Source organism: Salvelinus namaycush, chromosome 24 (genome assembly GCF_016432855.1).
Source record: "Salvelinus namaycush isolate Seneca chromosome 24, SaNama_1.0, whole genome shotgun sequence".
NCBI lineage: Eukaryota > Metazoa > Chordata > Actinopteri > Salmoniformes > Salmonidae > Salvelinus > Salvelinus namaycush.
Genome location: NC_052330.1, coordinates 10,881,087 through 10,897,252, shown reverse-complemented (window position 1 = coordinate 10,897,252; position 16,166 = coordinate 10,881,087). Strand labels below are relative to the sequence as shown.

General features: G+C 41.8%; 2 protein-coding genes across 3 annotated transcripts in view; one reads left to right on the top strand and one right to left on the bottom strand.

The window, feature by feature from the left end:
* Positions 1 to 1,339: 1,339 nt before the first annotated feature.
* LOC120019434 (interleukin-20 receptor subunit alpha-like) lies at positions 1,340 to 6,002 on the bottom strand. The gene is made up of 7 exons (XM_038962722.1): positions 5,802 to 6,002; positions 4,658 to 4,790; positions 4,287 to 4,492; positions 3,986 to 4,161; positions 3,619 to 3,763; positions 3,148 to 3,287; positions 1,340 to 3,045 (listed from the first exon to the last, which is right to left on the bottom strand). The coding sequence occupies exons 1-7, from the start codon at positions 5,839 to 5,841 to the stop codon at positions 2,125 to 2,127; spliced, it is 1,761 nt and encodes a 586-aa protein (XP_038818650.1). The 5' UTR covers positions 5,842 to 6,002; the 3' UTR covers positions 1,340 to 2,124.
* A 787-nt stretch (positions 6,003 to 6,789) lies between these two features.
* med23 (mediator complex subunit 23) overlaps positions 6,790 to 16,166 on the top strand; it is a 34,015-nt gene continuing 24,638 nt past the window's right edge. The window contains exons 1-10 of one of the 2 annotated variants that reach the window (XM_038963092.1): positions 6,790 to 6,943; positions 7,828 to 7,859; positions 8,011 to 8,098; positions 8,213 to 8,337; positions 8,424 to 8,535; positions 14,536 to 14,634; positions 14,728 to 14,829; positions 14,948 to 15,017; positions 15,135 to 15,247; positions 15,361 to 15,456. In XM_038963092.1, coding sequence (XP_038819020.1) covers positions 6,893 to 6,943; positions 7,828 to 7,859; positions 8,011 to 8,098; positions 8,213 to 8,337; positions 8,424 to 8,535; positions 14,536 to 14,634; positions 14,728 to 14,829; positions 14,948 to 15,017; positions 15,135 to 15,247; positions 15,361 to 15,456 — 888 coding nt within the window. In that variant the 5' untranslated portion in view covers positions 6,790 to 6,892. The remainder of the gene's footprint in view (positions 6,944 to 7,827; positions 7,860 to 8,010; positions 8,099 to 8,212; positions 8,338 to 8,423; positions 8,536 to 14,535; positions 14,635 to 14,727; positions 14,830 to 14,947; positions 15,018 to 15,134; positions 15,248 to 15,360; positions 15,457 to 16,166) is intronic. The other variant, XM_038963093.1, reaches the window with a different exon arrangement.

Here is a 16,166-nt window from a genome sequence, read left to right as displayed (position 1 = left end):
TGACCGGTAGTGTATGTTTAAATCAGTGATTTTGTTATTTCAGAAGGAATTGGCCATATATAGACTCATAATACTGAATTAGTGTAGATCTTGTTTATATTAGTGTTGGGACTCGGTCAAAGGTGTAGACCTGGTTTGTAGGAGTACTGGAGCTGAGGTGCAGGGGTAGACCTGGTTTACAGTTTGAGTATTCAGGCTTCAACACATTTAGACCTGGCTTAGTTGACTAATTGAGTTCAAGCATAGGTGCAGACTTTGTAGGTATGTAAATTGGATCTGAAGTACAGGTGTAGACCTGGTTTGTATGAATAGTGGGTCTGAAATGCAGAAGTACACCTATTTCTCTGACAAATGGGGCTGACATGTAGCAGTGGACTTTTTGTTTTTCAATATTGGGTTAGACTTGCAGGTGTACACCTGGTCTGTAAGAATATTGGGTTAGACTTGCAGGTGTACACCTGGTCTGTAAGAATATTGGGTTAGACTTGCAGGTGTACACCTGGTCTGTAAGAATATTGGGTTAGACTTGCAGGTGTACACCTGGTCTGTAAGAATATTGGGGCTGAAGTACAAGTGTCGACCAGGTTTGTATGAATGTTTGGGCACTGGGGTAGACCTGTTTTATATGAGTATACCCATGGATTGATCTGGTTTATATGAGTCATGGGGTGTAGAGATACACAAGGCTCATTCAGGTAATGGGTCTGGATGGACCTCTATTGCCCATTAAAATCCTTACTGGTAACAATTTTGTGGTAGGAAATGATTAGCGTGTACAGGTAGGGGTCATAGGACTAACATATGCAAATAACAGGGTTGGGATGTACAGCGAATAGCTGGATAGGTTACTGTTGGTGACTTGGGGAATACAGGCCTAATGAAACAGGGTAACAGGGTAACAGGGCTGAGATAGGCAAGTAACATGGATGAGGTGTATTGGCAAAGGAACTGGGGTCTATGAGTAACAAATATGGCATTTAGGGCTAGGATATGGGTACTTGATTGTATCAATATTAGGGTATTGGCATGTGGGTGTTAGGGTGTTAGGGTTTGGACAAGGGGGTAACAGGGCTGGTGTGTGTGGGTAAGTAAGGGTGGCAGTAAGATTGGCAGGTTGCCCCTAGCGGTTAGAGCGTTGGGCCAGTAACCGAAAGGTCGATGGTTTGACTCCCCGAGCCGACAAGGTGAAAAATCTGCCGATGTGCTCTTGAGCAAGATACAACTATGGCTGACCCTGTAAAAACAACATTTCACTGCACCTATCTGGTGTACGTGTCAATAACAAAAACACTTTTTAAGTGGGCTAAGAGGTATATAGATATTGGGGCTGAGAAAAATGGCTAATTGTTTGTTTATTTTATTATAGGCAAAGCACATTATGTTCCCATCAGTCACAATTGTGACAAAGAATAAAACAAATATTTTTTTTACATACTTTTCAATAAAAAAACAATAAAAAACAATATGGATTACAAGTTAGGGTTACTAGTGGTATAAGATTTGCATAGTGGCGTGCCTGAGAAAAAATGTGGGAACAAATGGGTTAACAGTGATTGCATGACATCAAAGTGTCAAAATATTTGAGGAAAAAACTAATGCATCCTTCATTTGCATAGACAGGTCAGTCCAACGATTTCCCTGAAAAGCTTTGTCTTCATAGTCAGAGGGAAGTACATATTGTACATAATGTACTCTCCAGGTGGAGGACAGTAAGCTTTAGTGTGTTATAAAACAACATGGTTAGAGACCATTACAGCCACACTCCTTCCTGGTTGTTAATCATCATGAGGTAAAGTGACATTGCATGTGCATTCAATTCAACGTTGTATGAAGTTGTACACAGAAAAAGCTACAGTATCTGGCAATATATCAATCGTAATAAGTAAGTAGAAAAGTATGGATAAAAATGTACAAAGTAACAAACAAAACCTTTCTCAAAAATATGTTAGTTACAATCACAGTGCTAAAGCAGTTACAAAGTGTTTCGGATGAGTTTTAAAAAATTCCTTCATTTGATTTGGCAATTTTTCCACATACGGTAAACATAAACAAATTGCCATTATGAATAGCTATACCATTCTTTAATAGCGTGTCCCCCAAAACCCAGTGTAAATGTCCAATAGGTTACTCTTCCATGTTGATCACTAAGCTCCAGTTGTTCTGTAGTTTAGTCAGATCACTCTCACCCTCACTCTCCTCTGACTGCCTCACCACCACAGAGGGTAAGATCTCCACATGCTCTAACTCCCTGTTCATCTCTCCCTCTACCTCCACCTCTGGAATAGGCTTGGAGAGCAGAGGGATCTGGAGGATCCCTGTTGTAGGGCTCCAGTCAACACAGTTACCGCCAGATCCATCCTCTTCCTCAGACTCCTGTGGAAACAGCGTATGCCTCTGGGTTCTGTACAGGTTGACCTGGGATAGCCGCAGGGGCTGAGTATCCCTCCTGTTAGACTGTGTCTGGTACTCTGAGGGGTAACTTTGGTGTTCCTCAGCCTTGTCTTCCCAAAAATCCACCTCAGGGGTCTCTCTGACTGAGAAGTGCTGCAGTGCGTAGCGACCCACCCGATCAGGCTCTTTGTAACTCATGCTCTCCTCCCCCATCTTTAGACCAGACAGCAGTGGAATTCTAAAGAGCCCGTTCTCCACAGGCCCCTGTGAACATGGCGCAGATCTCTGTGCTATGTACGTATTGACCTGGCTGAGATGCAGTGGCAGGGTTTCCTCACTGTCAGATGCCTCACTTTCCCTCATTTCCGGAATCTTTGGGGACGCTCCAATGAAGCCGTATTCTAGGGCCTCTGGTTGGGCCTCCCTGAATTCATCTTCCCATGATCCCTCCTGAGAATCCTCTCTGCCAGGGGCTTGCTGGGCAGCGTAGGGTAGTGTGGGCTCCCCCTCTGACTGGTGGATGAGGGCAAGGATAGTGTTGGGCTTTATGGCCATCATCTCCATGGGCTTGGCCATGTTGACCAGTACCACGTTCACTGTCACAGCTTGCTCAGGACAGAAGGTCCGCGGTGGGTTCTGAATGTCCGATATTTCCTGAAACAGGAATAAGGTGGTAATTGCATCTTAGTAAACTGCACTTCATAGCCATTGTTGAAGTCTTCTATTAGTCACATATAAGTCACATATAATTCTTACCAGGAAAGGGGGACTTTTCTGTTTATTACCACAGACAAAATGGTAGACAAGGCATCCGACCAGGATCAGCATGAAGAGGCAGATGACTGATGGGACAACGGCACCCAGCAACATCAGTAGCAGCTGGCCATAAAAGGGATCTGTAAAGACAGAGTGGTAAGTTAGAGATAAAATAAGACAGATCTATAAAAGCCCATAGGATAGAGCTGAGAAGACAAACTCACACTCACTCACTAGCACACGCACATACAGACACACACAAACACTCCTTGAAACATCAACATAATTCCTTCTCTAACAGGAAGAGAAAATACACCCTGGGAAAACACCTCAACTTGTCTCATTCCTCAAGTCCTCTTGATTGTTTTGTCGTGCTGTACCAAAACCTGTTGAGTAGTTTTATCCTGACAGATAGAAAAGAACACTGGACACTAGGTCATTGGAGCAAGATTAAATCAAGTCTTATCTTACCCTTTGAGGTTGTTAGGCACTGCCATTCAGATGCATGACAAGCTAAAAGAAGTGATAGGACCTGGGCCTTAGCAGAGAAACAATACTGTGTTTCATAGGCAAGCAGCCTATATTCAAAGGATCTGTTTTCCACAGTGAAGTGTTGCTGAAAGACAAAATGTATACAGAAAGTTAAAATACACAATATAGAACTAACAATCATAATTAATCTGCATTTTAGCTAAATATATAATACAAAAAATATATAATTGTAGATTACAATCTATTAATGCAGCAATTTGCACTGATTAAAGTCCATGCAGACAGTCCTACATATTATGTCATTTAATTCTTTACACAGAGTTACAGTAACCTAAGTAACACCAACCGTTTTGTTGCTTCTGTTGTCATTCACAGACAGGTTATAAGTCATCTGAGGGTAGAATTTCAACAAGGAGTAATCTTTTGTAATGTTCCCAGTCTTCCATCTCATTGGACCCTTCAGCTTAACGGTAACACTATTCTCCTTCACCAGAAGTTTGACAAGTGGAGGTCCAAAGGTTGCTGTTTGAGAAAGGTATAAAAATGTCCTATCATATGTGGCCTGACACATTATCTGATTGACTCTTTCACTTTGGCTCCTCTTTCATAGATAAGGAAAATGATCTTTGAACAGGATCTCAACTTACTGTCAGCTTTGGGTTCGAAACTCTTTTGTGTGAGTGTCCATTTGGAGGATCTGTTTTTGGCCAAAGCCTTGACTCTGGCAAAGTAGCCTTCATCCAGGTCAGTTGTCTCATTGGATAGATCACACCAGGTCTGAGGGATGTCTCTGCACTTCTTCTTCACCCTCCAGCGCACTCGTCTCGCGCCACCATCCATACGGTCACCATAGCTATGAGACAACAAATAAACATATAATGAGATGTGTCCTTAAATCCATGGATCATGGACATTTATTTACAAGTAGTTCATGGAAAGCTCAGTCTCTCGTGACAAAACCGAGTAGCTAATTTGGTTCTGGGTGCCGAGATCATGATCAAGTCTAAAGTGTCCTCACATGGCATATTCCACTGTGTAGTTGGTGTCATTTTGTGCGTCTTTCCCAGGATGCCACTTTACAATGTTCCTCAGGTTCATGGAGTTGAAGTGTACTCCTTCGGGACGCGCTACAGAGGACACGTGTGAGACCACTAGGAAAGGAGAAAGAGCAGAAAGCAGATGATCAAGGTCATTTCAAAATGACTGCTGAAGCATCACTCCTTAAACAGTAAACAGTTCTAAAATAATACAATTATATTATAGAGAAATGAAGAGAGCGATTTAGACCCTTCTTCTTTTGGAGACTGAACATAATTTTTGTATAGAACAGGATGTTGTTGTGATGAAATTTGAACAATAAAAGATTTCATAAACCCTCAAAAAGACACCCTTCTTTCCCTCCGACTGCACGAGACCACATCTTTGTTTCCTGTGTGATTCAGAATACCACACAATCACGTAATTCAAGGACACCTCATGATTAGATAAAAGAAAATGAACCCTGTTCAGTGCATCATAAATGTCATTGAGCGCTGTTTTTCTGTATGCATGCCAACAACCTTTTGAAATAGCTTTGATCAATGCCTTGAGTATCAACTTATCATGAAATGTAACACATTTCTCTACCATTTCAACTCACTATCTACATCTGCTGGGTATGCTGATGGAAAATACAGTTAGAGTGAGGTTCCACATCAGGCACAAGTAAAGTGAGTGAAAACAAAAGTAAACCAAAGTAAATGCCACCCACATAATGTTGAACGTGTTTGGGTGAGTTCCAAAGTGACAAAAAATTATTACATTGGTTAAACATGCTTAAAATGACTTTTTAAGGGAGAAAGTGAGTTCCAAAGTGACAAAAAATTATTACATTGGTTAAACATGCTTAAAATGACTTTAAGGGAGAAAGGGGGAAACAAATTGAACAATGACAGCTGAACAATGACAGCTGAACAATGATAGCTGAACTATTCCTGTTGCGTGACAGTAGCAAATTATACATTGTAGTTGCAAAATATTGAGTATACTGTCTATAGGGCATAAAACCAAGCCAATGGTGTTCTCAAAAACATTGCCAGGTGATATGTGATAAACATGACTGCACAGCAGTAGTAAACATTTTCTTAAATTGATTATGAGCTGCAAATGAAAATTAAGCCTACCTGCGGTCCATAGAGAAATAATGTAGAGATATTTGACCATTCTTTCCCGTAGAATTGTTGGTAAATAGTTTATAACATTGTCATAACAAAAGTTTTGACACCTTTAAAAGGAGAATTGAGCTCATGGACATTTCAACCGATTGGCTAAAGTAAATTATTCAGTTCTAGGATCCCGTTCTTCCACATCGCTTCCATGTTGCTCACGCAGAGTGGTATTCTTATCTGATGTACCTTACACTGACTGGCCAGGTCGCCTAGTCAAGTGATATGGGCGGAGTTATTTACTGTAAGAAATGAGGAATTCGGGACACTAGCACATGTGCACATGGGAAAATAAACTAGGCCTAGACGTTATAAAGTGTTTTTCCATATATTTTTAAACCCAGGTTATGGGATGATAACTTCTGTGATTTGATATGATTCAATGTTTTAACATTTAAAGTATGGATATGAAAAACACTTTTCTGGTAGGGAACATCTGTCAGATTTGTGTAAAATGTTGTAATAACTTGTACATCTGTCAGGTTTGTGTAAAATGTTGTAATAACTTGTACATATTTGTTTGTTTTGGGTCACCATAGCATAGCACTTTTGACAGGCCCACAACATTCTTGAGATGGCAGTGCAGTGATTAATGTACTTGTATAGGCCACATTGCAAATATTTCCATGTTTGAAGACTTGTTTGACTGGTGTGAATAGTTTATTTAATTGTCATAGATCACCACCTTGTGGCATAAATGGCAACTCTCCACTTGAGGTTCTTGATGACGTTGACGTTTTACATTACTTAGTTTAATCTGGTCTAGACATATTAAATGTATCAAAATGTATCAGTATGATTAATAGTTTCATTTTAGATATGCCACAGACCATTGAAACGTAGATCCTATTGTTTTATTAAATGAAATGGCACCACAGACATGGCACAATGTACTGTGCCATATCGGTTTGTTTTTAAGGCTGCACCAACTTCCGATTAACAAACGTTAGCCGTATAGCTGTAGAAACCATCCATACTCATTGAACGGAGCAATGTGTCTATGTTATTTCTGACATTAATTGGTCAATTGTAGTGTTCATCGTTGAAGCATGGCGATTTCAATGGAAACCCAGCTCCAGAGTATATTCGAGGATGTAGTGGTATGTGCATTCTGTATCAGACAGCTAACTTTAGATAGCCAGCTAACGTTAGCCACTTACCTTTTGTTAGCAGCTAACGTTACTAGCTGAGCTAGCTTTTTTGCTAATTCACTTATGGCCGAATAGTTTTTGGTTAGCCACATTTTACAACAATCTCAGCATGCATTCTACTTAGCCTAATATTTTCTGCCTCATGTTGATCAAGCTAATGATATATGTCAATAGCAATGCCCTAACTTTATACAACATTTCTACTTTAGCTATATAACGTTAGCCTATGACAGCAGGGGTGTAATCATTATGTGATTCTGTAGCAAAACGTTTTGCTACAGAAACCGTTTACTCCAACCCGAAAACGCAAACGAGAGGTTATATTTGACAAATTCAGGTAGGTCCCTCCCAATTTACGGTTTCCGTAATGAATACACCCTTAGATCGTGCACGTTTTGTCAGGTCGTTAACCCTAAATGTGCTTGAAAAGCCAACTGCCATTTATTCCTGATTATTATTTGACCATGCTTGTCATTTATGAACATTTTGAACATCTTGGCCATGTTCTGTTATAATCTCCACCCGGCACAGCCAGAAGAGGACTGGCCACCCCTCATAGCCTGGTTCCTCTCTAGGTTTCTTCCTAGGTTTTGGCCTTTCTAGGGAGTTTTTCCTAGCCACCGTGCTTCTACACCTGCATTGCTTGCTGTTTGGGGTTTTAGGCTGGGTTTCTGTACAGCACTTCGAGATATTAGCTGATGTACGAAGGGCTATATAAAATAAACTTGATTGATTGATTGATTGATTGCTAGCTAGATCATTTGTCGAGTGTAACATTCTAACCATTACTCCATTGATTGTCTATTCACTGAATACATCATTTTCTTTTTCAGAAAACAGAAGTTATTGAGGAAGCCTTTGCAGGGTATGACTTCTGAAGCAGACCTGTCTGCATCCCAGTTAGAGATTAAGTGCAGTATAAAAAACACTATTCAGTGTCATACAATTTGTTATAGAGTTGTGGACGAGTTATGTTTTCATAGTTGTCTTTAATGACTTCTCATCTGTCTTCTCAGCATGTTTATGGACACACCTGAGGATGAGAGAACAAAACTTATCAGTTGTCTAGGTGCCTTTCGTCAGTATTGGAACACTCTTCCTCCGGTGAGAGAGATGCCCAAGATTTGAGACATGCAGCATCAAACATCATCCAAACCTTATACATTGCACTTGTTTCTGTAATTCCTCAGTAACAAGACAGTTTGCTGCTTTTTTCAGGATTCCCATGACCAGTGTGTGCAGTGGATTGTCAGATTCATTCATGGCCAGCACAGCCCCAAACGGATCTCTTTTCTCTACGACTGCCTCGCCATGGCAGTGGAAACCAGTCTGTTACCTCCCAGGTAAGGATGTTTTTTTCTCTGTGAGAGAATGACTAGTGTTGTGTACTGTGCTGAGGACAGACAAATTAAATGTCATGTTTTCTCAGGATGGTGTGTCAGGCTCTCATAAGCTCAGATAACCTGGAGTGGGAGCGGACACAGTTATGGGCCCTGACTTTTCGACTCATACGCAAAATCATCGGTGGTGTGGATTACAAGGTAAGAAACAATGCACTTGGGGGCGCTGTTGGAAGCCAAGGATGTAGAACGCGTTTCCCTATCGCTCCTTAGTTAGTGACCAAATTTATATATTTAACCTTGCAAAATTGTACATATTGTAACGACCCTGGGTTTATAAGCGCGGAAATCGACTCTGCCGCACGAGCATGCTTTTGCGGCACAGTCGATAGTGCGCCGGACTTCGGGCTAGAAGGTCAAGGGTTCTAGACCTGCTCCCTGACTTCGGGCTAGAAGGTTGAGGGTTCGAGACCTGCTCCCTGTCTGTTTCATTACATTGGTGTCAGAAGTGATCGGACCTTGCATCAACGACAGTGCGTGTGCTTGGCCGGTGAGCGCGTTCCTGTAAGACGTAGAGTCGCAAGCTAGCGCGAGGACGCGCTCTTTGAAAGAAGGGAGTAGTGTAACGACCCTGGGTTTATAAGCGCGGAAATCGACTGCCGCACGAGCATGCTTTTTCGGCACAGTCGATAGTGCGCCGGACTTCGAGCTAGAACCCTCGACCTGCTCCCTGCCTGTTTCATTACAATATTTTTGTTTGGCCAGGCGTCCTAGAGACCCATAAACAATTCAGATCAAGTTCGAGAAATTTAAGTTTGTAATGTCGTCTACCCGGCCAAAAACGAAGTCTGGAAGAGCAGGCCGCAGCAAGCCCGCGCCTTCTCCTGATTCACCCCCGCCACCGGACGCTGCTAATGCCGGCCCCACGGAAACACTGACTGTGGAGATGCTACAATCCGTGATAGGCACCCTCAAAACCGATATTTTCGGCAAAATTGACTCTCTCTCTACCAATCTCAGGTCAGAGATATCAATGGTCAAAGACGAGCTTAAAAAATCTATTGAGAGTATAACGTTACAGAATAAGCTCGACGCACACGGAGTGGCCTTATCGGATTTGGAACGAGGTGCAACAGACCACAGCACTCGCATTAGCGAGCTAGAGGCTAACGTTGGCTCCCTGACAACTAAGGTGGCATACCTCGACAATAGATGCACTGATATGGAAAGTAGAATGCGGAGGAACAACATTCGTCTACTAGGAATACCGGAGGGAGTGGAGGGCCCAAGACCAACGGAGTTCATGGCCCAGCTGCTTCAGGAGCTGCTCGGTCTGGAGGAGAAGCCACTGCTAGACCGGGCACACCGCACTCTGCGTAGCCGACCCCGGGATGGAGAACCCCCGCGACCATTTGTTATCAGGGTGCATTCCTTTCACGTTCGCAATGACATACTGAGGAGATCGGGAGAAGCATCCCTTGTTGTACCGCATGGTGTGGAAAAAATGGTTGGTTAGCTGGTATTCTTAGCAGGCTAGTTAGCAGGCCGAATGGTTTGCTAGCGAAGCCAATTTTGCTGGGTTCATCGACATTTGAATGTCATTCTCTTTTCTTTACTTTTTTTCCATTTCTAACCCAGGTTGCCGCCTCTAATATCAATATCTGGCTGTTTTCATGGTTCAGTCGTAGTTTTACCATCTGTATTGCTGTTAAACCGCTCTTAACCGAGGTTAGTTTTCCTTAGACTCTGTTGGAGACCAATCTATGTATGTTTGGCTTACTCTAGTTAAATGGTCACATCTCAGGTAGCACAGAGTAAGAGTTATCATGCTTTGCTCTAAACTTTTTCTCTATTTAGGGTTTTGCTTGCATCTCAGTTGGGGAGATGCTTCGGCAAGGGAGGGTGTGAGGGATGGGGTTTTAACCTCTTTATTTGTATATAGTTTCTATTTCTTTTGTGCCTCTTCGTTTGTCTTTGTTTTTTAAATTTGCGCTTTTAGGTTCAACTAAGCTCTTCAGTTTACATTGTACTTTGTCCTTTACACGTCCTTTCTCTCTTAAGACATGACTCAGCCTAGTGTAGACCCATCCTGCTGGAGGGAATGGCTTTAATTTTCTCACTTGGAACTGCAGGGGCATAAATAACCCAGTTAAGCGTAGTAAGGCGCTACACCGCCTTCATCAATTGAAAGCTCACATCTTTCTCCAAGAAACTTATCTGAAGGTATCACAACACTCAAGTCTTAGGTGCAGATGGGTGGGTCAGGTGTTCCATTCCTCATTTCAGAGTAAGGCAAGGGGGGTGGCTATTTTACTTCACAGATCGTTACCGTTTACATGTTCCAATTTGATCGCAGATCCCCATGGTAGATACATAATTGTCAGTGGTAGGCTGCTCAATACATAGGTACTTTTTGTTAATATTTATGCTCCTAATTGTGACAATGGTGAATTTATTTTTTCTCAAATCGGTTTTCTCTACACTCCCAGATATGTCTTCCCATATGTTGATCTTAGGTGGTGACTTTAACTGTTGGTTAGACCCACATTTGGATCGATCCTTCACTAAACCTACCACCTTATCAACTTCCTCTAGAGTTGTCCGAACCTTTGTCTGAATTCGCAGTTTCTGATCCTTGGAGAATGTTTAATCCAGCTGGAAAAGCATACTCTTTTTCTCATCGGTTCACCACACTTTTACGCGCATAGACTACTTCCTTGTAGATGACAGGCTCCTCCATTCCATATCTTCATGTTCATATAATCCAATTATTGTATCTGACCATGACCCTTTTACAATGGAAGTAGCCTTTCAAAATGTCGACAATCTGCGACCGCCTTGGCATTTAAATACTCAACTGCTCAGCAATGAACACTTTGTCAATTTTGTTTTGAGTCAAATCAATTTTTCATGATTACAAATAGAACCCCGAACATCTCTGCATCTACACTCAGGGAAACTTTGAAAGCTTATATCAGAGGTGAAATGATTTCCTACACTGCACATGAGAACAAACTGAAAAGGGATAGGCTATCTATGTTAACACGCTGTATTGCCCAATTAGATGACATTTATGCCGTTTCGCCATCCCCGGATATGTATAAGGAGCGTTTAACTCTGCAAGCAGAATTTAACACATTATGAACAGACCAGGTTACTGAACTGCTTGTCAAGTCTAGGAGCACTTACTATGAACAAGGAGATAAAGCAAGTCAATTATTAGCTCGCAAGTTACATCAACTATCAGAATTTCAGATTCCTAAAATTCGAGCATCGCCTGGGATATCATTAGACCCCAGGGGGATCAATGATGAGTTCAATAGATTTTACCAGTCTCTATATACTTCTGAAAGTAATGCGGATACATTGGAATTGGATGATTTCTTCCACTCACTTGCTGTCTCTTCTGTCAGCCGGGATTTGGTTAAAAAAATTAGAGCAGCCGATCACTGTTAAAGAATTGTCTAATGCTGTCAAATCCCTTCAATCTGGGAGAAGCTCAGAGCCTGACGGCTACTCAGCAGAGTTTTATAAAAAGTTTATCTCCAAAATAGCCCCTATTCTAATTGAAATGTACAATGAAGCATTTGTAAATGGTTCTCTCCCACAGACTTACTCAGGCTACCATTTGTCTTATTCTTAAAAAAAAAAAAAGACTTTCTTGACTGTGCATCATACCGTCCAATTAGCCTGCTAAATGTTGACTATCAAATTCTAACCAAACTTTTGGCAACGCGTCTGGAAACAGTCCTCCCATCAATTATCTCACCGGATCAAACAGGATTTATTAAAAATAGACAGTCATTCTTCAATCTTCGACGATTATCTAATATAATATATTATCATGGCTTGGATAAGACTTCTGTACTCATCCCCTCAAGCCTCTGTCAGGACTAATAACACTCAATCAGACTGCTTCCCTTTGCAATGATCGACACGCCAGGGTTGCCCTTTAAGTCCCTTACTGTTTGCCCTCACCATAGAACCACTTGCAATAACACTTCGCTCCAACCCCCTCATCAAAGGTATAGTCCGATATGGACACGAACACAAACTGTCTTTATATGCAGATTATTTATTATTATACACATCCAACCTTTCTGTCTCTGTTCCTGCATCCTTTGGTCACTTATCAGGGTATAAACTGAATCACAGTAAAAGCAAATTGATGCTGCTGAATATGGCCGCAAAAAATTCCCCTTTACACAACTTGCCATTTTAAAATTGCTCACAGTAGTTTTATTTATCTCGGGCTACATGTCACAATCAGATTTGAAAACCTTTTTTCAAGCCAACTTTGCTCCTCTTTGAACCCGTACTAAGGACGACTTGGAACGCTGGTCTTTGCTACAACTCTCTTTAGTTGAAATAATTAATTCTATTAAAATTAATACTCTCCCTAAATTCTTCTATCAGTGCCTTCCGATTTTTCTTCCCAATACATTTTTCAAAAAGATCGACGGCCTAATACTACCCTTTTATATGGGACAAAAAGCCCCCCAGGATGCGAAAACAGCTTTTGCAGAGGCCCAAACCAGACGTCGGTCTAGCTCTACCGGATTTCAGAATCTATTATTGGGCCGCCAACCTTAGGATCATTCACTACTGGTTGCAGAGAGATATTCTCACCCCCAATTTGGCTAGAGATGGAGGCTGCCTCGTCTATACCGGCATCATTGTCTTCCCTTGCTCACTCCTCCGTTACAGGCCCTTACTCCTCCTTCACCAAAAATATATCAAAACAACATTGAAGATCTGTAATCAATTTAGGCGCCACTTTGGGTTTCAAACAACCTCTTTGGCTCCGGTAGCCTCAAACCCAGCTTCCCACCCCCCCATCTATGGTTGATGGTGCTTTCTCAACATGGTCTATTCTCTGTATTAAAATATTCAGAGATCTGTATATTAACAATACATTTAGTACGTTTGAACAATTATCAGCTAAATTTGGTCTCCCCAGACATAATTTTTTTAGGTTCTTACAAGTCCGGAGTTACATCCGCAGTATAGATCCAGGATTCCCCTCCCTTCCTGGTGAAACACAGTTCGACACATTTATCCCACTTTCTACTCTGAAAGGCACCTTGTCAATAATCTATAGTCAAATTTGCTCACTACAAACCATCTCATTAAACAATATTAAATCCTCATTGGAGGAGGAACTGGGTGAGGAAATATCTGATGAACTATGGGAAGGGGCACTCAAAAGGGTACATAGCTCTTTTATTTGCGCTCGACACGGCCTCATTCAATGCAAACTCATTCATAGGGCCCACTGGACCAAAGCAAGATTATCCAACATTTGCAAGGATGTGAACCCTATTTGTGTATGATGCAATCATGTAATCAGTCTCCTGCTAGTCATGTACACATGTTTTGGTGTTGCCCATCTCTCGTTGGTTTCTGGAAAGGCATCTTTAACACACTCTCAGAATTAAGCGGCACACAGATCGAGCCAGACCCTTTTATTGCACTATTTGTGGTTTCCTTACCCACAATAGAATTGACCAAAATGAATAAGGATGAAATTGCCTTTGTCACTTTGTTAGCGAGACGATTCATTTTACTTAGATGGAAATCCTCTGCAGCCCCTTCTCATGCTCTTTAGATTAAATCTGTTTTGAATTGCATAAAGTTGGAAAAAATTAAACACACACTCAATGGGTCTGTAGACAAATTCTATGCAATGTGGGCTCCCTTCTTTTCTTATGTTAAACGAATACATTTCCCTGCAGTTCCAGAGTGATGTATATTTATATATTGGTGAAGTAAGAGGCCTGGTATGTGCATACACGACATCTCGGATGTTAAGGACGGTATTATCTGTACTAGTTGACCTATAACAACTGTATCAAAATATATATTTTTCCTTATTTATTTAAATTTTTGTAATTCTTTTTTGGGTCTGTCTCTCTCTTTTGCTGTATTGTTGTCTTTGATGTGTTTTATACTACTGCCAAATAACTTACAAGTGCAGTTATTTTCTAAATGCTGGTATTGAAAATTCAATAAACCAAAGTGTGTGTATATATATATATATAAAAAGAAGAAACAATGCACTTGATCTCAATCAACGTGACTAGAGATCGTAGGATAGCATAGAGGAAAGGAAGTCGTATACAACAGTGTAAATAGTATTATTACACAGGATATTATCTACTAAATAACATGAATGATGTGCTTCATTGTGTTCCATCGCAGGGAGTTAGAGATCTACTGAAGGCTCTGCTGGATAAGATTCAGACCATCCCCAACACCGTTAGCTCAGCTGTGGTCCAGCAGCTGCTAGCTGCACGAGAGGTACGCCTCCTTTCCAGCCATGGGCTTTTTCACAAGAGTTTGGGGATTTCCGGTTGAATTAACCTGCTGAAATGTTTGTATATCTTCTCACAGGTGGTGGAGTACATCCTCGACAGGAACGCGTGCCTCCTGCCTGCCTACTTTGCCATTACAGAGATCAGAAAACTCTATCCCGAGGGGATGTTGTCACACTGGGTATGTTTTTAACCAGGCTATATTCATGTCATTTGTGTGGATGATGAATCGATTTGAACTGAGATACATAGCATCTGAGCTGGTCAGTCTTTCACGCTATCCTTCTCTTTTATTCTAGCTTCTGGGCAGTCTCATGTCAGATTTTGTTGACAGTTTTCGGCCCACTGCAAGAATTAACTCCATCTGTGGTAAGGCCACCATTTGTACCTAACCTGCTTGGTATTGAGCAGTTGTGAGATACATATATTTATTTGGGAGTATTGCTCAGAGAACTTTAAGTGACCTATCATATGTTTGACCTGTAGGGAGATGCAGCCTCCTTCCAGTGGTCAACAACTCTGGAGCTATCTGCAACTCCTGGAAGCTGGACCCCACCACATTACGCTTCCCTCTCAGGGGCATGCTGCCCTTCGACAAGGTACTACTCCTAAACCTATCATATCTATCACCTCCATAGAAATCTTTTACCCAGACAGTGTGAAGCCTGTTTGTCAACGCTTTTGTCAAAGGATGTGGGTGTTTCTCCCCCAGGACCTGTTTGAACCACAGACAGGGCTGCTGCGATATGTGCTGGAGCAGCCCTACTCTCGAGACATGGTCTGCAACATGTTAGGGCTCAACAAGCAGGTACTTCTCCTCTCCTGCCCTGTCAGCTCTCCCCTTCCTCCTCTACCTCCCCCCTTGCTCTTGGTAACACAGGTACAGTACACAAGCCAAGGATGCTCCAGATGACCAGCCTATCACGTGAGGTGTCTTGTACTGTATTTAGTGCATCTGATTACCTGTAGAATCCAGATGAAGGCAAACAACGATGGTTTGCATTGCTTTGTTTCTATAAGGCCAGCCTCCAATCTATTCCCTGCCAATTCAGTGCACTATGTTTACCCCCAGCCCTGCTTGGCAGCTCAAATCAACGGTGTTTCAAGTTCTGTCTGACTCTGCCCCTTTGGCCCAGGGACACACAACAACGAGTATTGGTGTAAGGGAATACACCAGTTAATATGCCCCGTCACATTCACTTGATGTGTCTCTTAGGAGTCCAGCGGCTTTACTGACTGACAGGGGAATTTGGAGCTGGCCTCCTAGTCACTGTTTTGTCTTCTCCTTTTTTCTTCCTTTCTTTTTGTTCTGTCCTGTCTTGCCCATCCTCCAATGCTCTAGACCTTGAACATTGCTCAGGTATGTTCACAATCTTCCTGTTGTATTGTGACTAACCAGATACTGGACGCAGCTTCCTAGCCACACTGATCACGTCTAGACAACCAAATAAATGAGAAATAAAGCAAAACATAGGGCTTGAAATTACCTTAGATAGAGACCGATGTCCAAGAGCATGT

Bases quoted from the DNA above. Each gene is read 5' to 3' on its own strand.
- LOC120019434 (XM_038962722.1), bottom strand. From the start codon at position 5,841: ATGGTCAAATATCTCTACATTATTTCTCTATGGACCGCAG. The intron at 4,493-4,657 runs GTGAGGACACTT...GTTGTCTCATAG, and splicing joins TACACAGTGGAATATGCCAT to CTATGGTGACCGTATGGATG. The intron at 3,288-3,618 runs GTAAGATAAGAC...CTGTCTTTACAG, and splicing joins GTGCCTAACAACCTCAAAGG to ATCCCTTTTATGGCCAGCTG.